The 21,551-nt window shown below is 40.4% G+C and overlaps 2 protein-coding genes across 25 annotated transcripts in view; one reads left to right on the top strand and one right to left on the bottom strand.

Moving 5' to 3' along the window:
• Window positions 1-403: 403 nt before the first annotated feature.
• Window positions 404-2,044, bottom strand: LOC130680851 (basic proline-rich protein-like). Its single transcript, XM_057492415.1, has 2 exons — window positions 1,573-2,044; window positions 404-1,287 (listed from the first exon to the last, which is right to left on the bottom strand). The coding sequence occupies exons 1-2, from the start codon at window positions 1,913-1,915 to the stop codon at window positions 1,187-1,189; spliced, it is 444 nt and encodes a 147-aa protein (XP_057348398.1). The 5' UTR covers window positions 1,916-2,044; the 3' UTR covers window positions 404-1,186.
• The window catches only part of ARPP21 (cAMP regulated phosphoprotein 21), a 146,460-nt gene continuing 126,343 nt past the window's right edge, over window positions 1,435-21,551 (top strand). For 21 of the 24 annotated variants that reach the window (XR_008993882.1, XR_008993883.1, XR_008993884.1 and 18 more), the window contains exon 1: window positions 2,829-2,963. The gene's annotated coding sequence lies outside the window, so the exon portion shown is untranslated. Of the gene's footprint in view, window positions 1,626-2,828; window positions 2,985-4,560; window positions 4,995-21,551 lie in introns of those variants that run through there. The other 3 variants (XM_036921545.2, XM_036921543.2, XM_036921548.2) reach the window with 3 other exon arrangements.

Raw genomic sequence — 21,551 nt, 5'->3', positions numbered from 1 at the left:
ATTGCTGGCGTTTGTACTGAGTCTGAATTGGGTCCTTCTCCCCAACTCATGACTTTAATTTCTAATCCAGTTTATAGGATGGAGTTCCTTTTTTTTTTTTAGTGAACTCTCAAAGTGAATTCTAATTCATTCTAGGAGGACTATGTTAAGGGCAAGCTGTTAAGGTTTCCTGTCCATAGACTGACTACCCATCCATCCATTCAGAAGATACTTAGATATAGTCTTGTCTAAAAGGAAAATCAAGTACATTCACCCTCTTCCCATGCAGTCCCAGTTGTGTGGATTTTATGACACAGCACACCTTGGTATGACAATTTCCCCCAAAGACAAGTAGTTTTTCGAACATGACTTGGGATGAAGGAAAGGGAGAATTAGAGATGCTTTTTATTAATTTTCCCTTGAATTCCATATGGTTGGAAGGAGAGAGGAAGTGCCTATTAAAATACTTTTGAAGAAGACTGAATGGAAATGCTCAAAAAATAGATCAACATAAGGGTCTTGAATTCTTTAGGCTTCATTTGCTAAAACCTCATACAGGAAAGTCATCCTTATTACAAGAGCTGAACCCCAAGGGAGACAATCTCTAATATTTGGGAAATTATGATTTATTCATCAAGACCAGTACAACCTTATCCCATTTTTATAGCATTTTCTGGAACTACATATATCAACTGTTTGATGTTTATAATCAGTATCTTAGCATATGTGAACATGGATGGCTACAGCTGTTGGAATTACATTTCTATCAAAACTGGAAGTCACATCCCCTAATAAATCGGTTTATAACCTCTGTCATTAGAAATGGATGTCAATAAATGAAACAAAAAGGATGTGGACATTGTAGTGCTATGGTTTATACCTAGTTATTTATTTGTTGTTTATTCATGGGGTTCCTAATTGCAGCTGGTAAAAGTTGATTTTCTCCTCTTCATTTATTGCGGGATGGGGGCGTTCGTTACACCAGATCCATAGTTATTCAGCGTCTACATTTCAGAAGCTGAATTGCTGGATACTGTCAAAATGAGCTTTGGCAATTCCATGCAGGCGTGTACAACTATAATTTTGCTTCACATTAATAACAACCTAGCAAAGAAGCCTAGAATCAAATGCCTTGCTCTCAGCGGGGGACAGAAAGCCCAAGTGATCTATCTTGGCTGGTGACCTCCAACGCTGGGAAAGTCTGCACTCAGGAGGGTGGGCGGTGTTCCGGAAATGTATTCCCATTCCTCCACGAGTCTTTTTTTCTTTTCTTTCTTTCTTTTTTTTTTCCTTTTAGTAGTGTGTGCCCTGAGACAATGAAAGAAAAAAAAAAGAATTACAGATAATAAAAATAGCACATCTCCAGAGCAGACGGGAAATGCAGCGCTTGTACGTCTTGGGCTGTCAGCCCTGCTCTCTGCCCCGCGCGCCCCGCCCGGGTCTCTGCGGCCCCGCACTGGCTCCGAACCCGCCCGGCCGGCAGCGCTGGACACCCGCCCCGGGCGTGCGGGGCGCAGCGCGTGGGGACCTCCGTTCAAGCCGCGAATCTGTGGGCTCCGAGACCGGGACTCCGGGGGAGGGCGCTGTCCTTACTGTGGGCATCTGTGGAGTTGGCCCGGAGAGCGGGCGCCGGGGGGCGCGGAGAGGTAGGCGGGGGCGCAGGGCCGGGGCGGAGGGCTGGAGTGCGGGGTTGGGGCACGGAGAGGTAGGCGGGGGCTCGAGGTCGGGGCGCGGGGCGGGGGCACGGGCAGGGCTGGGCAGCCCTGCCCCCTGAGGGGCCGGTGCCCCTCCGCGGCCCGGGCGCTTTGTCTCTCCCGGCGCCGGCGGGGGGCGGCCGGGGGTGAGGGCCCCGGCGGGGCGCACCGGGGCGGGTGCCAGCACCCGGACAGGCCCCTCCGCTCCGCCCGCGGGCGCCCCGGCGCGGCGGCTGAGGCATGGGGTCCGCAGCCCGGGGAGCCGCGGGCAGCACTCCCCAAGCGCGGTGCCTCCAGCCGGGGCGGGACCTGCCGCGGCTGGGGGGAGGAGCCGGGCGCGGGGGCGGGAGCAGGGGAGCGGGCCCTCGGGACAGGCCGAGGCTGGCTGGACGAGGGTGGGAGCGGCAGTGACAGAGCGGCGGACAAGTGGGAGCAGTTAGCTGGCGACAGGAGACCGCACGCCTAGAGAGGGAGAGGCAGCGAGCGAGAGAGGGAGGGAGCCAGAGAGAGGGGCAGAGAGAGAGGGGCAGGCAGAGAGTGGGACGGAGAAAGGTACGGAGAGAGGGACAGACAGTGACAGAGAGAGGGACAGAAGAACAGAGAGGGACAGACAGCGAGAGGAACAGACGAGACAGAGAGGGACAGACAGAGGGACAGAGCGGGGACGCCCGCGTGCCCCCTCCTCTGCAGTCGCCCTCCTCCGTCCCGGGGCGCCGAGTGCGGAGGGAGAGAGATGCGGGCACTCAAGACGGGAAGAGGGACCCTGCGCTGCTAGTGGGACCCGGAGACGCGCGGAGGGACGCGCAGACCACTCACGCGCGGACTGGCAACGAGAGCAGAGCCGGGACCTCGGGCATCCGGCTCCAGCAGCCACCGTGAGACCTAACGCCAGGCCCCCAGGCAGACAAGCCGAGGGACCGACCGGCAGGCAGAGGCGGGGCTCGCTGCTCCTCGCAGCCTCAGGCCGGGCGGGCGCCGCGCCCCCGGGGCGTCCGGAGCGCAACGAGCAGCGGGGACCGCGGGGACCGCGGGGACCGCGGGGTCGCCGGCTGAAGCCTCCACCCTCCGCGGCCGTGAGCATCCCAGCCGACGCAGAAAAAGCCTTCACGAGCAGTTAAATAAATCAACCAAAAAAACAAAAACAAAAACAAAAACAAAAAAGAGCCAAACCAAACCAACCAATCCAGCCAAATCAATCATTGAGAAACAGTAATATTAATAAAAGCCAAAAACTAAATCAAATCACTCCGGGCACCAAGACGCTGGGGGGATATCCACTGTTCGGTCAAGGTAATAACAAGGTCTTCCGACGTGAGTGTTGCACGCCTTCTGTGATTTTTTTCTCTCTCCTCCTTTCTGCTGTATGCCTGTGCTTTTCTTTTCAATTGTTTCTAGTCTGTATTTCTCCCTCGTATTTGTAGAAAGCTGTTGTTATGTGTGTATTGTGTTTTCATGTTTCATCAGAGGGGGGGATAAACGCCCCCTCCCCCAAATGAAGCAGAAATGGAAAGCTGGAAGAGGATTGAAAAGGTCAGTTCTTTTCATCAGAGAAGTATATAGTGCTTATGTAGATTTCATAGTAGAAAGTTTGGAATGCTGGTTTGAAGGAGATCAGTGCGAGAGGCACAAAGTTGCAATCAATCTGTTGGTCTTGCAGGACTTGGGGTCCTGACTACCAAGGGGCACAGGGGGGAAAATATGTTCAATTTTATTTCTACGTGTCTGAAATCTGTATTTAATTGCAAACCTCAAATTTAATTATCTTCTGTCTCAGGTTCTATATATGGTGGTAGAAGTGAGTGGAATTACACAGGTGTTCAGAAAGTTCCTTAGGAAGAGAAATTGACTCAATGTTTATGCATAGAAATAAAAGCTGAAGGAGATGTGGTTGCTGAAAGCTGCTCAGGTTCAGTACTTGATCACCTTCTGAAGATAGAGGCTAAAGACAGAGTCCAAGACTAAAGGAAAAACAGTAAGGGAATTGAAAGTTTCAAGGATGGGAAGCTTAGTTAGTATAATGCATGGCTGATGGAAATCACTTTCATGAGAATGTGTTTAGAGTTCAGATACCCATTTTGATTTCTTATTTTTTTTAGTTTGTGGGTATGACACTAAAGCCTCTCCAGACAAGAATGGCATTCCCTAAAGTTGAAATGAATGTGTACAAGATTTCACTCAAATGCTGGGTAAATCCAAGGGATTCCCACCTCCTCTTCATCCACTTGGGAGATCAAATTTGCTATGATTGTTTTAAGAAAACAGAAAAATGGAGATGACAGGAAATCATTTTTCATTTGGTAAAAGTTAGAAAACCTCTTACACACAGCTTTAGAGCTCCTACTCCTTTGATCCTCTGTATTTGTGTAACCACAGGGCTTGCAGGTCTTAATAGGATTTTAGTTAATGTCATTTTCGCAAAAGGCAAGTCATTTGGAAGCCAAGAGCTTTAGCTATGTTTTGTTCAAATAGCCGAGTAATCTACTCTCTGGGCAGTAATTGCTTCTGCCGCACTCCTAATGTAGATCGCATGTGGGAAATTAGGTATGCACTCTTCTCAGATTTTATGAATTTTTAAGGTATGTGTTTATGTTTGATCCTTTACTTGCTGTCTTATCACATTCTTTTACTTCTTATCACTTCAACTAACAGAATAATTTCAAAATTTCTGGAGGGTGAGTTTGGTTTGTTCTCTAAGAAATATGCTTTCTTATCACAAACTATAAAAAAGGCTGACCTGTTAACTATCCTTGCTTATCAATACTATTATTTGTGTTAACGTAATTTGGCTTAAATGCAATTTTTAAGACATCTAGACTGCTATGCATATTTGTCTAAATTTAACCTCTGTGGACATGACTTATGTTATTTGATAAATAATATAACTAAGTTGCTGTCAATGAGTGCCTATTTAACAGAATACTGTGTTCAAGTGAGGCATATTTAAAGGAACTTCTACAGCTACAGAAATTGACTTTCAGCTTCTCAGTGACTTAATTTCGCTACACACTGATTTCTGTTTTATAATATTCACTTCAAACCTAGACAGGTTTGTGTGCGCTATCAGATTTGCAAATTGCTGATCTCCCAGTGACTTTCCCCCTTAGATCCCAGCTGAGTATGGTTACCTTGAGAACTGTGGCATTAGCCCTGTTAGAGCATGCTCCACTGGGGAGTTCTGGGCAGTCTATTTTTAATGCTATTTAATGAAGGAGCAAGCGCCTCACTCAGCAATAAAAGAAGCATGATCGAAGACAGAGCAGTGCATGGTTATGGATACTGCAGAAGGATATTTGGAAATGTACAAACTGGCTGCTGGATATGGTAATTTTAATTAATCCTAATATATTGTACTAACAGAAATCAATTGATTTTAGTGGGAGAATTACACATGATTAGCTTGATTTGTGTATTCATAAACCGTTTAGTAATTCTTAGAAAGAAGACTCAATAATTTGAGCACCTTAAAACTTAAAGGAGATGCTAACCAGGGAGTTGCTATATCCATACTATTTTTAATACAGGCTGTCAGATTCTTGGGTGGTGAGAAGTACAGGAATGATTTCAGAATCCTAAAATATTGCTCTAGTGAAGGGTTTGGAGCTTGTAAAATGATCTGGGCATAAAAGTAAAATCCTCCTAAGATGCTATGATAACTTGAAACTCTGCCTTGTGAATATTTTTTTATTTCATTTTCTTTTATAAACTTGGAGTCTAGGTTCAGAATCGTGGTAACTAAGTGAAGCAGGAAGTTCTGGTTTGAACTTGATGGAATATTTGAGTTGTTTTTCTCCTTACTCTGAGATAAGATTATTTTACTGAAGGTTAAGTACTTCTAAAATGTAGATCACAAAGGTAGCACTGATAACTTTTGGAATGTTATAATAAGGGGGGAAAATATCTTAATACAGTACATAAAACATATGAAGCCATCTGTCTGCAACATTTGCATATATGCAGAACACCTGTCTTTAGGTAGAAAGTGAGAATGTTCAATCAGAAAGGTCTCTTTTGTTCATTTTCATATTAACAACATACTCTAATCAGGTTATTTCTTTGTTCAGAGTGAAGCTATTTAAATGCCTAAGTAGTTTCAAAATTAATAAACATAAGAAAGTGAGAAGTTTTTATTAAGTGGGGAAGTGAGTCATATTATTTTTTATTGTTCAATGAAACTGTTCAATCAATGGATAGAGTTGTTCGGGATTTTCCCAAATGTATGAAAAATAATGTTCCCTGCCCAAAACACCACAAAATAAACTACTCAGGGAAACACATTGCAAGGAGTTACTGCAATTTGCTGTTGTCTTTGTAGGTGTTTTCCACTTTGTACTTCTAGAGGGGGACAGGTAGACCACACTGGCTGTTATGTTTACCTTAGCAATCATGCCATTTGGGCCATGATGCTGATATCTTCCCCAAGATACTCAAATCAGTGGCCACTCGAATCTGAATGCCCTGTGTACTTTGTCTGTGGACAAGATACTGATAAACTGCATAAGTAGATTGTGAAATGAGTCAGCCACGGAAGGCACAATATACAATGCGTAGCCAGAAGTGAACACCATTAAGAATTCTCATTAGTATGGGGAGACAGTTTGAAGTCCATAAGGTTGAAAATCGCAAATGAACCATTTGTATATAAGTTAAATTCAGATCTGCTTTGTGACAAGGTTAGGAAGGAATATGGGGCTTAAAAGTGATGTCGGCACTGAAAGTCTTTTCTCCTCATGGTAAGTACTGGCGTCATTTTAACTAGTACCACACGGTGGTAGCGTGTTTAGAAATTGGTGAATCTCTCATTAGTAAAAGAATTGGCTTCCTTAAGAATGCGTTATGTCAGCTGGAAAGTTCTGAACATATGTTAAGTCAGTGATGATGAACTTGTAAAATATATACTTCCTCGCTTTAGACAAAGGATCAGTATTTTTTAGGAAATCTGTGATTCCAGAGGCTCTACGTTTTTGCCGACTTTACTTGCTTTTATTTTTCATTCTAACATTTAAAGTCAAATATGATAAATGATTGCAAACAGTGATATAAGTAAATACTGAAGGACTATTGAAGGTAAAAATGAATACTAGCAAGATGGATCTCTGACTAGATGTGTTTTTCTGCATCTGTCTTTGCTTCAAAGTGGTAGTTTTCTTTAGGAGCATTTATGCCAACTTCTAATAAACTGATTTTTTTCAGTGCCTCAGAGCCTTATAATTTAAATTAATATTGTTCATATTGGATAAAACTTGGCCCGAGATGTTCAAAGTATTTATTAGTTGTCTTTATACAAGTAGTTTACACAAGTAGTCACAACCTTTTCAATTCTGTAAGGATTAGATATGAGCTGAGATACAAAGTATTTAAATTGTACACATAAGTATAATATGCTTGATTAAGAATAATGCTTGACATAGAGTATCAAGTTCATTCAGCAGTTTTTAATGTTTGATAATATTGTTATCTTATGGTCTCAAAACTCTCTATAGTCTGGTAATATTTTTTTAAGGCATAAAATGCCCATATAACATTTTGAATGCACTTCTTCATAGAATATCTGTGCCCTGGAAATAGCTATGCAGGTATACCAATAAGTGAATTGAAATAATTATATAAGGGCAGTTGAGGGGATATTGAAAAAACAGAAGGGTTGACTCGAACACATTAAATTGGCTCTCTACTTTCAAACTGAATCCTTTGCATTCCATGATTCTCTTCTTTTCTAGCTGCCAGCATAGATTTTAGTATTGCAGGTAGAAAGAGTGTTAATCACTATCTATGGCTGCAGTAGATCAATATTTCAAATTCCTTTATGTAATTTTCCCAAAGAAATTTCTTTTGCAAGATTCTTTTATAACCCCTGTTTAATATACTTGCCAACGCCACAGGTTATGTAACATTTTTTATGTTTTATAATCAAGTATAATCTTAATAGATAAAATTACAATTGTAACTTATTAAAATTCTGTAGTCTGGAATTGTCTCATTCAAGGCATGTATGCATAATTATTCCTCAATCATAAATTCATACAACAGTTTTAAAGTAATATACTTTACAATCATTTCTTTTATCTAATGACAGAAAATGATTTCATTTTCTCCAGGCAAAGGGGAGAGAGGACCCATGAATAATTACCTCTTTTAAAAACAGGTCTTTTACCAGATTCTCACATTTCACAATACTTCAGAATAATGTATTACTAAATTAGAAATCCATCATTCATGCCAAACAAAATACTGAGATTTGTTCACAAAATCACTTCTGTAAATAATAACATTGGTTTTAAGATAAATAAAAACAAACTATAGTTTCAGCTAAAAGGGAAGTTTTAAGATTTTTAGCAGGAAAACAATTAAATCACTTTTTATTTAAGGTATTCTGCCAAATTTTGTTGAAGTCTATTTGCCACATTATGGCTAATTTTTCTACCCAGAATCACATAACGCAACATACAATCTTTTTTCTGCACTTTTTTTTTCATTGGGACATATTCACAAAGCTTATCTACCAAGATAAACCCAGTAATCTCTTCCTGATAACCATACAAGCTAGGGAGTAAGTTTGTGATAGAGACACACATGTGTTAGAAACTCGGTTATTTCTCTACAAGGTTTGGTGCAGAAACTCTTAAGAATAATGCGCATTTTTGTACATTAGTATTATCCTTGGTAGCTTCTTTATCACACACTAAATACCTGAGAGAAGACCATTTCTAGGGAAACAGAACTCAGAGGAATGGTGCTCAGATATACTTAGCAGATTTTCCTCTAAGTGCCAAGATCTCATACTCATTCTGCAAGTGTCACGGTCCTACAAGTCCAAATATCATATCCCTTGACATGTAAATCCAAGGGTCTGGCAGTCATCTAATTGTTCAGTAATTTGAATCGCTTTTGGGTGATCTCATCACTATTGTAGAGATCCAGAAAAATCCAGTCGTGGGTCAACAAAAGTGAAAGAAGGGCCTGGAAACTCACTGAAATTCAGGGACACCACATAATTGTTTAACCTGTATTTGCTCACTAACTCAATAGGGAAATTTAAAATTTTCTTATTGTTCATGCAGCTTTTGTAAAAAGTTATATAAAAACATTCCTAAAACCCAATCTAAAATCCTCATATGTAGTCCTAATATTTATTGATAAAAATATGTCTATACTTTGCACTGACTTGTTTTTCTTAGCATTTTGCTTGTTAATATGGATGTAACTTTTGGTGGAAATCTCAGCATTGCTGGCATCTGACATAATTTAATCATCAGAGCTGTTGGATAGAAAATAAGTAAATTCCATCTAAGTGTGTGACAGATCAAGATTCAGTAGCTTTTACAAGCATCAAATATTCACTGCTTTAAAATACTAGTTTTTTAAAAATGAAAGTGTTAGAAAAAATGAGAGGTTGGAAATATGGCACTTTATTTTCCTTTTTTAGAGGAAGAAGATTAAGGTTTAGAGTCAAGTGAGGACTCTTTAAGCCAGTATAGCACATAGTTGTGTTAAAATTGCTATTGAATTCTGCCAAATTAACTAAAAGCCAGAACTTTGCAGTCCTACTTCTTTTAAATATTGGTTTTACATTTTATATTTATTTTATGTTTTTAATTTACTTAGTTATGTTGGTATTGTAAGAATTTTAGGAAATTATCAAACAACTGGTGTAACACTAAAGAGGAATTCAAAAATCCCACTGCAATGGATTAGCTGGTATTAATGATCATCATTTCTTTAATCACTCCAACGCTGGTTTTTGGTCATGGGACAGATTTCCTTTGTGAAGTTGGAAATCTACCTCCAAGTCTAAAGTTTCCACAAAATCACTAACAGAATTCTGTAGAGAGAAAATATATAGTACGCGATCACGTCGCGTGTACATGCTGTTGCTATCTTCTTAAGCATGGCTCAGCACTCTGACTGGATGTCTTCATCTATAATTACTGTAATTACTGTCGTCATGTGGAACTATGGGTGACTTAGTTTTTAGTGGCTGCTTTCAGCATCACAAGGCAAGAGAGGACACATAGTTGAATGTGAGAGAATTTATAGATTACAAAAATTTACACATCTTCTAGGAAAGGATGTAAATATCCCTCAAAGAGGGATATTATTTTATTACACAAATGATTGCAATGTCTGCAATTTTTTTGTCAGATATGATGTGGGAAGCTATCGACAGCAAGATGCTTTAAATGCAATGGTGCTTCTAATAGAAAGTCAGCTTAACCCTAACAGAGGGAATGTACATCAGTTACGCTTAGAGCTTATATGCGCAGGAGCAGGTAGCTGTGCAATGGGTGGAGGAAGGCGTTGCAGCAGAGATACATGGACCTCCATGGGGTTTTGCAGGTTAGAGTAATGTGCAAGATATGGATTGAAATGAAAGGTCTGGGGAAGCAAGGCCTAAATATGTTGGCATATCCAAATCTCACTACTCCAAAACTTACCTCTATTAATATGCAACTTACCACCTGCACAACCAGTCCTGGTATTTGGCTTCTGGGTCTGAGTAAATAACTAATATTGTAATTATGGCCAATTTCTAGATCTTTCTATGCTTCCTAGTGAGAATCATGATGTTTAATCAGGCTGTTATCCTCCATCGGTCTCTAAGGGAAAGAATGACCCAATTCAGATTTGTCTGAAACATGAAAATATAGGTACTATTCTTCCAAACCATTTTAACTGTGTGATTCTGCCACCTAAAAGGAGTGGCTGAAGAACCAAAACATTTCATAGGAAGGAATAAGGATGGACCTGTGAGGGAATAACCTTCAGTCCTGTCCTAAGCAGCAGATTGGCAAGGGAGATGGGTACCTTTTTCAACTACTTCCAAGACTTTAAAACCCCAGATGAGACTTTGGGGTCACCAAGCACAGAGTGAGCTGTTTGGACAGGGCAGCTGGTCTGGCCTCTGATCCTAGTGTCTGCTCCTCATTTTGCCAAAATTAATCATTTCTGCACCTGGGTGAAAATGGCCAGAGGAGGTGGGGAGACTACTCTCATAATTGGGGGTTAATCAGTTGGTTCCCTTATTGAGATATGGAGAAGCCCAAGTAGTGTACAGTACAGAGGAAGGTGAGCCAGGTAAAGCAGCAAATGCATCAGAGAATAACACTTTATTCGTTATTGTAATGTATTAGCCATTCTTCAGACAGCACAATCAGAAACTTATCCAGTGGAGCTTCTCAGAAGGTATCTGAGCATAATTTTCAATGCTTTGGTATTCTAACATTTGCTGGAAGACAAAGAAAAACAGGTAAAGGACAGACAATCTATATCTTTATCTAATCTCTGTATCTTGAGAATCAGCATAATTACACATGCTTAAATTCAATAGTCACTTAGTTGACATTAAACAAAAAAGAACTTCAGCCCAAAAGCATATGTATTTTCACTGTCCTCAGCAGTTCTCACTTGCATGTGGCAGATATTTCATCCAAGTGTGTTGAATTGAAAATTGACCTTTCTGTTGTTGATGGCATCTAATAGTCAGGATTTAAAATCAGCTCTAAGTTTTGATTGTATTTTTTTCCAAAGCATCAGTTTAAGTGGATTTGACATTCATCTTTCTGAAAAACAGAACCAAGAGATGCCCTTCTATGCAGAATTGTAACTACACTGGAGATTGCTTCAGCTCTTACAAAGAAGTTTCTTCAGATCCCAGGCAATGACTAGGGCTCCTACAGGACTATTAAGGTCCCTTAAACTTCAGTCTGCTTAACATGAATGCATAGATCAGTTTTCCATCTATGCAGAAGGGAATTATAGTTAACACTCAGTTAATACACTCTTGGGGAGAAGGGTGGTGCAAAGGCAAGTTCACAAACAATTTCCAAATCATCATTACACAGAACTAGAGACAACCCATGTTTGCTGGATGTGTGCCTTTGGAGAGGTTAACCATGGTAAAGGTGATCCAGTGGGTGGGGAAAGAATCCATTCCTCTAAAGGACTGGGCGGAGACAGTGCTGGATAGAAGGCAGCAGTGAGTGAGAGCAAGGAGAATACTGACATACTGGGGCTTCCACATTCCCCTTCCCACATAAAGAAGAACAGCTCTAACCAAGCTATAGGAGAGCAATGATAGGATTAGCCAGGGGCAAATGGCAAACCATTTAATCCACTCAGGACCATTGAGAACTGGATGCTTTTTTTCTATCTGTAAAAATAATCTAGTGCCCAAGGAAGGGATCCAGCTGATGCAAGGTAGAGTACATTTGCTTTTTTAGTTTACCTCCTGCATTTTAAGATGTGCTAAGTGTAGTTCTGATTGAATGAACTTCTACTCACCCATTTCCCAAAGAAAACCAAAATTGTGTTTTAATTTACAGAGAGGAGGAACAAATTCTCTTCCTTCTGAGATTGGGGCAGACTTTAGGAATAAGTAAAAAGCAATAGATTCTGACACAGCTGGTATTCTCATTCACAAGCCACAAAAATACCTTCTGCCCCACATTATATCAAAGTAGGAGAACTTCCAAGGGAGCAGAATTGAGGAGAGCTGAGTGTTTGTGTGGGGTCAGCAAGTCTTGTCTTTCAGATATCAGGATTCTTCATTCATTTATTCATTCTTGTTTTTCAAATACTTATTGAGGGTTTTTCTGTCAGCTCTTATGCTAAATATTTGGGAAATTTGCTGTGCAGGACTTTACAGGCATTGGGGAGAGGTAAATGCATTTTAACAATATGAACAATGACTTGAATGGTTGCGAATATAAGGCACTCTAAGGTGATAGATGGACAACATCTTGGACAATAAAGTGTGAATTAATTTTGACAAATATGGAAAATATTTTTTTACCAGGAAAGTTAATTAGGAAAACTAATAAAGAATAACATCAAAGGTGCAAATCATCCTGTTTCCAGAAGACAAACACAAAAAAATTAAGCACCCCCAGTAAGTAGGTAGGAAAAACTTCTGTGGATGGTAATAGACCACAAACTGTTAGCTAGGGAGCTAACAGGAGAAGAGAGTTCAGTTGATTAAGATAAAGGTATACATGGAATTGGGATGAGTCACTCATATTCTTTTTTGATTTTAAAAAATCGTACACTTACAATATGACTTACGAGAGCTGCAAGCCAATAATTCAAACTGAATTGGAATTATGAACTGCAAATAGGGTTCAAGTTCATACGAGGTCATACCAAAATATCTGTTGAAAATTAAAAAGTAGGTTTTCCTAAAGGCAAATTATTTTTTTAGTTTATTGTGAGGTTCCGCATTTGTGTGTTTGAGAATGGAAACTGAAATAGTCCTCAACAGATTAAAAAATAGTGCCAGCCAGAAGAGGAAGATAGGATTACATGTGGTTTTGTAGGGAAAACTTCAGAGGAGTAAAAGAGTTGATCTACAGGTCACCTGAAGGACTTTTCTTTTCTTTTTTTAAAGAGGGTGCAGTTTTTTCCTTTGGCAGAAGTAAAGATTTAGATATTTGGAAGCTTGAAAGCATAGAGGCATTTGAATAAACTGCCCCAGACCTGGTTTATCTTCACATATCCTGCCTTTTAGATACAAAGTATCTAAAACAAATGTACTTTCAGAAGTTACCCATAAAGCAAAAAGATTACACCAGCTGATTTCTAAAATCTCTCCAGTTTACAATTTCTATGGTCCAATGACTTTTTGGGCATAATATTCATGGATCAGTTTCATATTGCATTGTCTGTACATTTTGGTTACACTTCTCTAGCCTTGACAATAGCACTGGTGCAATACAATGAAAGTGAAATGATTGGAAGGGAATTGTATCAAGCAGAATTGGTTAAGAAAAGAGGATATGGGGTCTCAGACCTGGGTCCACTGTACAACTTGTAATAAGTTACTTAAGCTTTCTAACCTTCAGCTTCCTGGAGGATTTCTAAAATGGCATTATTATAAAAATTGAAGATGAAGTATTTTAGGCCCAGTGCTTAGCATTATTAACTTATTTTAACTGGAGCTTATGCTGTTGTCTGCTTACCCTCTGTATAGTCCTTACCACTACTTTTACTTGATCCCCTAGGCCTCACAAATAGAGCATATCCCTGGGGTCCCTCCCAGTCGTGAGGTTTTCCTAGGATGGCAGTTACATTGAGCATTCTGCTCATGCATAATTGGAGTGTATTTCCAGCACAGCCGTCCTCTACATGGAAAGCACTTCCAAGCCAATAGTTCAGTGGGGAAAGGCCCTGTGTGAACACCTACAGTCCAGACGATTTTCTAGAAGGTGCTCCTTTGTGCAGATAGCAGGGTTTGACCTTTTATGAGCTTGCATGGGCAGTAGGGACCTTAAAAAAGAGTTTTGGGAATGGATGATTGAGAATTCCACGTGTATGCAAAATCTTATGCAGTATTTCTACTAATGCTGACGACTCACCTAGGATGATATGGCTCTCCTGCTTATTTTCATAGAAACTTAACTAGGCCTTCTTCTAGATTAGTCTACAAATACTGTAGAGGGTTTAGTCCTTACACCCTCCCAGGAGCAACTTGGGACTTTATCTAAGAACTAGAAATGATTTCAAATAAAATTGTGGTAGACTCGTGGTATGTAAACTTTGCAGATAAAACCAATAGCTTTATCCAGAAGAAGACAATTTGAGTAATCAGATGCATGCAACAGATCCAGCAAGAGAACAGAGCCCTGAAATCAATTCTATAATCACTAGGAAATACTACAACATTGTTTTGACCTGGTTGTGAAAATGGGTAAGTTTTGATATTTTAAGAAAAGAAAAGGAGATATCACTTATTTCATCATTTACAGATTAGTTCCTCAGGCTTATGGATCAGATGGTCGGCACTGTTAGTCAAGAAATTTGTGGCAGTAACACAGCCTCAGACCTGCAAACTTGAAAGAACAGCCGTATTTTACCCCAAGTCTTGGTGAACTTACATAAGGTATTGAATTGATAGGCCAAGTTTTAGATATCCCTGATGAAGTATGCAGATAAACGGTAAAGAAAATCTAAATGAAAGGAAGGATGACATTTCTCTGAACTTTTTAGGAAAGCTACTAAGTGGTCATTTGTGGAGGAAATCTGTACTTATTTGCATATTGATTAGATCATTAGTGCCATTTGTTCCGCTCTGTGGGAATTAACTTTATTTGGTTTGCTCTTTCTGCACCGTGAGTTACCTTGTTCCTCCAGGCAAAAATTCTTATCAATATAGAGATCCAAGATTTCCATAGCCCTGCCTATATCATTTGCTAAAGCCACAATGATAAGGAAAAAAATCAATATTCTTCTATGGATTCTTAGTTTACCACTGGATCATTTTTTATCAAAAGCTACTTGTGGGGCTATTATTTTGGAAAAATCGTTTGTCTTATTGGTTAGCAGTGTAGATGTTAACTGATAGGAATGGCCTCTTGTGTGCAAAGGACTCATGTGCCGTGTGATGTCCACATGGGTTTGCTTTGGGTTGTGGTCAAAGCTGTAGCAACATTTCTGCCATAAGCACACTTAGGATCTTGTCTAAGGCAAAAGAGAGATGTGTATTTCATCCTTCTTTTATTTATGTATTAATTTATTCATATTTTTTGGTAATTTGATAAACACTGTGATAGGTAATAGCCATATGAAACACAGAGAATTGTATCTAATCTAGAGATCTGGAGCTGAGAACCAGGGGATAGTAGGAAGTAGTAGGAAGGTATGTAGCGGGGCCTTACATTGACTTGTGAAACTGTACAGAGTGGGTAGAAATCTGTCTTCATGAATCTGAAATCTACACTTGGGCTGCCATTTGGGACAAGGATAGGTTCTCAGCTCTTGATTTCACCCGTCCTTGGGACACACATTCTCCTGGAGTCATAGAAAAGCAATAGGTTTAAGGTCAAGGTGACCTAAGTTTGAATTCCATCTCTGAGTCTCACTGGCCTGGTCTAGTTAATTAACCATTGAGAGCCTTGATTTTCTTATCACAATATTTGGGCAATGATACTCCCCTCATGAATTGCCATATATAAAATACTGGCCATATAATAGAAATGTTATCTCCTTGCTTTCTCCTAAAGGGACTATTGATCCATTAAAACACTGAAACCTGTAAGTATATATGTAATGAAATTATATATCAATACTTCCTTTGAAAATGCTGGAAAGTTGTAGTTTGAGTCACAGGTACATTTTCTGTGCACAGATTACTGAAAAATGCAAAAGATAAATAAAATGATTTGAGGGTTGGTTAGGATTCTTTTGCATTGGCTTTTATAAGGTGTTACCGATATATACCACATGATTAAGGGAAAACAATGAAAACAAAAAAGCTACAGCACATCTAAGCCCATATTTTACTCACTGCCCGACTTAGTCTGAAGCAATACTATTGAATAAGAGACACAGTGGTTCACTCTTAGTACAGATAGATATCCAGGGATAAGTGATTAAGGGAAAATGTTTATTACAAATGTTTTGAGTAAATAAATGAGAAAATAGTTTGAAAGATACCTATTAAGTGATGAATGGAGTATAAAGAAAGATTGTTGTCTTTACTTCTTCCTCATGAGTTCACAAGGTTTGGGCTTTTAGATGCATATTTGACAGTACACTTTTGTGATTCTTTACAGTTAAGACATACTGCCTTACTCTTCAAATACGTACTCTGAGCTATCCCTCTGCCGGGTTGGGGAAAAGCACTGCACCACTTATTTATACTCTGTCTTCTGTTCCTTGGGGAAGAACTGATGTCAAGTGGATGAACCTGTTTTCAGCCTCCCTTCCAACATTTATTGAAGCAATCTACTGATATTGAGGAAGAAAAAATCAGTTTTTACTAATATGTTTCCCCTGAAATTACCTTCTGGAAAACTTGAATTAGAATTAGCCAGTGTGAGCTTTCTTCATAAACTGTGTATCCTTCGTTTATTTTCTACCAAACAAACCCCAGACACCTGGACCTCACACACGCCCAGTCTGCCGGTGTCTTCTGTGTGTTTGGCACCGAGGGTGACGGTTGCTTTCGGCAGCTGTACAGGATCAAAGAGGCCTTTTTATCCCCAGACGCTTAGGGAGTCAGTTCCTCAGATAAAGGAAGTAGTGAGGTTAACAGAAACTTCAGCCCTACCCTGAAATAAAAGTTAGGAGGTATAGGAAACCTGTTTGTCAAAGGGAGTGGCTTTGTGAAAATTACTAGACAAAGAAATTTAGGGACTGTGCTTTTAATTAATTAAATATTTATAAATTGTATTTTGTGAACTGCAGCAAGTTAATAACCAAAATAATCTTATTTATTCTCCCATTTAGACTGAAAAAAAAGGAAAAATCTTAGAGATACTATCTGTAGGTAAATTTAAGGATTTATTTGATATGAATGTATTGTACATTACAACAGAGCATATTGCTCTAAAATTTTTAACCCCTGTAATTCGATGTAGACATTAGCTAGGTTTAAGTAGATAAACACTGGCCCAGAACCAGGGAATTATGTGTAATTTTATCGGGGGGAATATTTTTTCTGAAGCAAGAGTGAGAACAGGATAACAAAATAAATATAAATGCATATTCTTTGATAAATATGTATGTATATATATTATATATATGTGCATATATATAATACATATATACAGTGTACATATACACGTGTTACATACATATGTATATAACACATGTATATATGTTATATATATGTGCATATATATAATACATATATACAGTGTACATATACACATGTGTTATATACATATATATATATTTGGGATCTGGCTATAGTGTAGAAAGAGTTATCCCTATTATGAGGACATCATGTCAATGATGGGGTAGCCTGAGATAGCTGCTCTGCTACTTCATGCTCCTTTTGGACTCACTTATTTCCCTGTTAATGGACAATATCCCACTAGAAACAGGGTTATTGAACAGAGTCAATGAAGAGAGGGAACGTGGTATTTACTTCTTTTCTCCACCAGTCAGCACTGATAAAATGGCAAGATGGCAAGAAAAGGCAGCATGATGAGTATATTGTTGCAAATGATGACTCAGGGATTTCTGTATGCTTTAGATTTCAATTCCATAGCTCTATCCTCAGTGACCATGAACTGTACCATCTGCCTGTAAATGCCATTTGGTGAGCTAGGGCCCTTATGTTAACACAGACGAGCCATGTGATTCCTTCAGTGAGTCCTATTACAGCAGGAAGAGTGAGTGAGGAACGTGTCATCACAAGGGGAATCACAGACTGTGACAGTGTTTCTTCTGTACCACGTGGGGGATCATCCCTGTAGAGTGCATCTCAAACATGCACATATGTCAGAGTCACCTGGAGGATTTATTCAAACACAGATCGCTAGACCCCCCTGATTCAGGAGATCTGGGCTGGTGCCCAGGTATTGCAGTTTCTAATAATCCAGGTGATGATGATGATGCTGGTCCGTGGATCACAGCTTGAGAACCACTGATCAAAACATCACACTTCTTGTTGGAATATAGAGCTTGCATGATTGATGTTGCATACTCTGAAATATTAAAGGAATACTGTAAGATGTCGCATTTTAATAAATAAATTTCCATTTACCTTGAATTAAAAATTACATTTAAAACACAGCATCTTAAAAGAAGAGATGAGGATTGCAAATCTCACTAGCTGGAAGGATTTAGGTGCTCTGTTCTGGATGATTACAGGAGGATGCCTGTTTACCCTGAGCTTCTGTTCTAGAAGTCTCCTGTATAGGATTCAAAATCTATGTAGATAGAATAATACTTAATCCATGAGGATATCCTAGGGGTCAAGAAAAAATTTTAAATAATAATTGGTGAGCACTAGAGGTTATAACTATGAACACAAAGATGTGTCAACAATGGTTGATAACAGCTTTATTCATAATTGCCCCAAACTGGAAACAACCCAAATGTCCTTCAAAAGGTGACCACCTCTATAAAATGGAATATTACTCAGCAACATAAAAGAATAAGCTACTAACTCATGAAATAATCTGAGTCTTAAGGGCATTATGCTGAGTGAAAGCAACCCATCTCAAAGCATCATAGACTCCATAATCCTATTTATGTGACATCTCAAAATGATAAAACTACAGTGACACAGGACATATTAGTGGCTGCCAAGAGCTATGACATAGAGAAGGCATGACTGCAGAGCAATGGCATGAGGAAGTTCTGGGCACAGAAGAACTGTTCTGTAGTCTCATTTGTGGTGGTGTTTACCCCAACTTGTACATGTGTCAGAATCCACAGAACCATACAACCTCCTTCCCCCAACAACCCAAAATCTACTATATGATCACTTCATGATCATTGAACATTTAAAAAAAATAAAAACCAGAATGCTACCATCTTATAGTTCTCCCAAGGAATAGATTTGCACAACTCTATAAAGTAAACGTATCAGTGTCTTTAAATAAATAAAAAAATATTTATTTCAAGCTAAAGCAAAGTGAAAAGATCACCATGAGAAGGTTCATAAATGTTCCTAGGGCCACATGGGCTGCACGCAGGGATCCTATAGGAAAATATGGGAAGTTGGAAAAATCTGCCTGGCATAGTCCTTGCCTGCACGACCTCTCATGTTTCTGTCTTGTTTTCTCATCTGTCCCTCTTCTAGAATCCTTCTCTGTGAGCTTTACTGCTTTTGAAATGAGTATCTGGGCAGGTCACCCTTCTCATTGATGCTAGCTGAAAAGACTAACAACCCTACAGCTGTCGTCAGAGCCCCCCCCCCACATATAGGAATTACCCCTCAGAAAGTGCCACTCACCCACAGCCAAGGAGCCCAGAGAGGGCTCCCTCAGAGCCCTGGAAAGAAGCAAATACCATTTTGAAGTAGCTATAATCTTCCAAGACACTGAGGTCTGTAGAAGAGTCTAGAAAGTCTGGGTCTCCAGAAGCATTGGCAGTTTACTTCTAGCCAAGCTCTAACCAGGTAATTTCAGTACATACCTGCTGAACAGATAACGTTTGTGGGTCTCAGCAAAGGATAGCTAATGGCTAGTACACACGGCTAACTCCAGGCGAGGTGCCCTTCTGAGTGTGCTACCTCTATTTGCTTGTTTAATTCTCACAACTGTCTGTGAGGAGAAGGGGCTCTTATGATTTCCATTTTCAGATGGGGAAGCTGAGACATGGGGACACTTAGTACCTTGTTCAGAATCAGTAGTGGAATCAGGCATCAAGCCCTGGACTTCCAGGTTGAGTCCAGGCAGTTCACAAGCAGACAAGACTGTGTTTTCTGTGTGTTTTGGTTTTGCCTGTGCTTTCTACTTTTAGGGCAGGCTGATATTTTTGTTAATGGTGCCCTTCAGTTTGCCTGTGGCCTATCAACCCTGAGGTTATTCACAAACTCTTGTATAGAACTGGCCTTGTTGCCCCAACAAAGCAGGCCATATACAGGTTCTGTGCACTCATGCAGGGTGCCATGGGACCTGGAGTTCTGAGGTGGGCACAGGTGTACAGAGTGGCAGTCTGGGCAAAGGTGAGGGCATTGGGGGGTGCCTGGCCATACCTGCAGCACCTTGGTGCTCTGGAGGCTGCATGTACCTTGGTAAGCTCCACGACATGGTGCATTCTATCTAATGGACACTTAGACCTCACAGGGCTTGGGAGCTGCTCCAGAGGGTCGGGCCTGAGAGCTGCCTATGCGAGAAACCTGCTGCTGGCCTGAGGAGGGTTTTTCTCCAACCACCTGAGTCAACTTGATTGAGGCATGTAGAGAAGACCCCCTCTCCTTATGCTCTCTGATTCAGCCTGTGGAACACGCAGTGGGAAACAAGAATCCAATCCAAATCAGGCTTTCCTTAGGTTCTGTGCTAACCAGCTCCTTCTTGCACTGGACTCTGGTGAAGTTCCCACAGAAATTCTTCTTACCAGAGACTGTCAACCCAGTCTCAAAGACAGCTGTGGATTGAGGTCGCACCACTTTAGGGTCTGCCCCATTCCTCAGAGATCTCCAACCCAGGACCCTGGCAGGTGGTCAAGATGAGACCCCACGAACCCCAGAAACAGTCCCTCCCCTAGGGATTAACATTCCAGCATGCACCAGACATGCAGCCACTTGACAGCTGCAGGCTCTTCTGGGGCTCATTTACTTCTCAGTTTGGGGATTATCAAAGCATCAAAGACTGCGTGTGCTTTTGTATTTTACTGGGACATCCAAGTCAACTTTACTAATGAAGAATAATTTCATGTTTATGGCTAAGGATAGCCGAAATGATACTCTCTTCCGATAAAAGATGTAGTTATTATGTGGTGTGGCGTCTTTCTGGAATAAGTATGCAGGACTGTGTGTGAGTGTTGCATTCATTTTTGGCGAGTGCATACAGAATGCATAGACTGAACTCTGTGGTAGAAGGCAGTGGGCAGGGCACGGTTTTTGAGACCGACATTTGAATGATATCAGTGCTGACCTTGCACAGGAGATTTCTCCTCTTTGGGCCTCAGGTCCCTTGCTTCTGTCCTCCTTCTGTCTTCCTTTCTTTCTAAAGTCATGAAGGAGATCGGTGTTGGATTAAAACACTATTTGTAAAGTGTTCCTTGTAGCATTTGCCGTCGGCTATGATATATGAAAACACGGTAGCTCTCAGTTTTTACAATCTGTGTTGAAGTTGTATTAAATATGAATGTCCATGGGAATCTGTGTCATGATCAGATACCACTTCTGTGATTTACTTAAAGTGATGTGGCGTCTCAACTTCCTCTGGCTCCCAAGGTTCTTCTGCTAGTGACATTTTAGTCAGTCCTATGAGGAAATAAAGTAATTTAAGTATGAGTTTGATTCCAGCACAGTCATAGAGGTAAATGCCCATCTATGAAAGGAAGCACTGGATAACTTTAGGCAGCTGCGTTTTAGACAGGTTCTTTCTGACCTGACCCCTCTTTGGCCCCAGACTCCAGAGTAGATGGCTAGACTTGTGCTGGGCTGAATTTCAGGAACGAGTGTACAAGAGATATCCCAGTGTG

Source organism: Manis pentadactyla, chromosome 14 (genome assembly GCF_030020395.1).
Source record: "Manis pentadactyla isolate mManPen7 chromosome 14, mManPen7.hap1, whole genome shotgun sequence".
Taxonomy (NCBI): Eukaryota; Metazoa; Chordata; class Mammalia; order Pholidota; family Manidae; genus Manis; species Manis pentadactyla.
This window is presented reverse-complemented; position numbering and strand designations above follow the sequence as displayed.

Excerpts from the sequence above, each read along its gene's own strand:
- LOC130680851 (XM_057492415.1), bottom strand. The coding sequence starts at position 1,915 with ATGCCTCAGCCGCCGCGCCGGGGCGCCCGCGGGCGGAGCGGAGGGGCC. Across the intron at positions 1,288-1,572 it reads CAACTCCACAGATGCCCACA|GGCACACACTACTAAAAGGA; the intron begins GTAAGGACAGCG and ends TCATTGTCTCAG.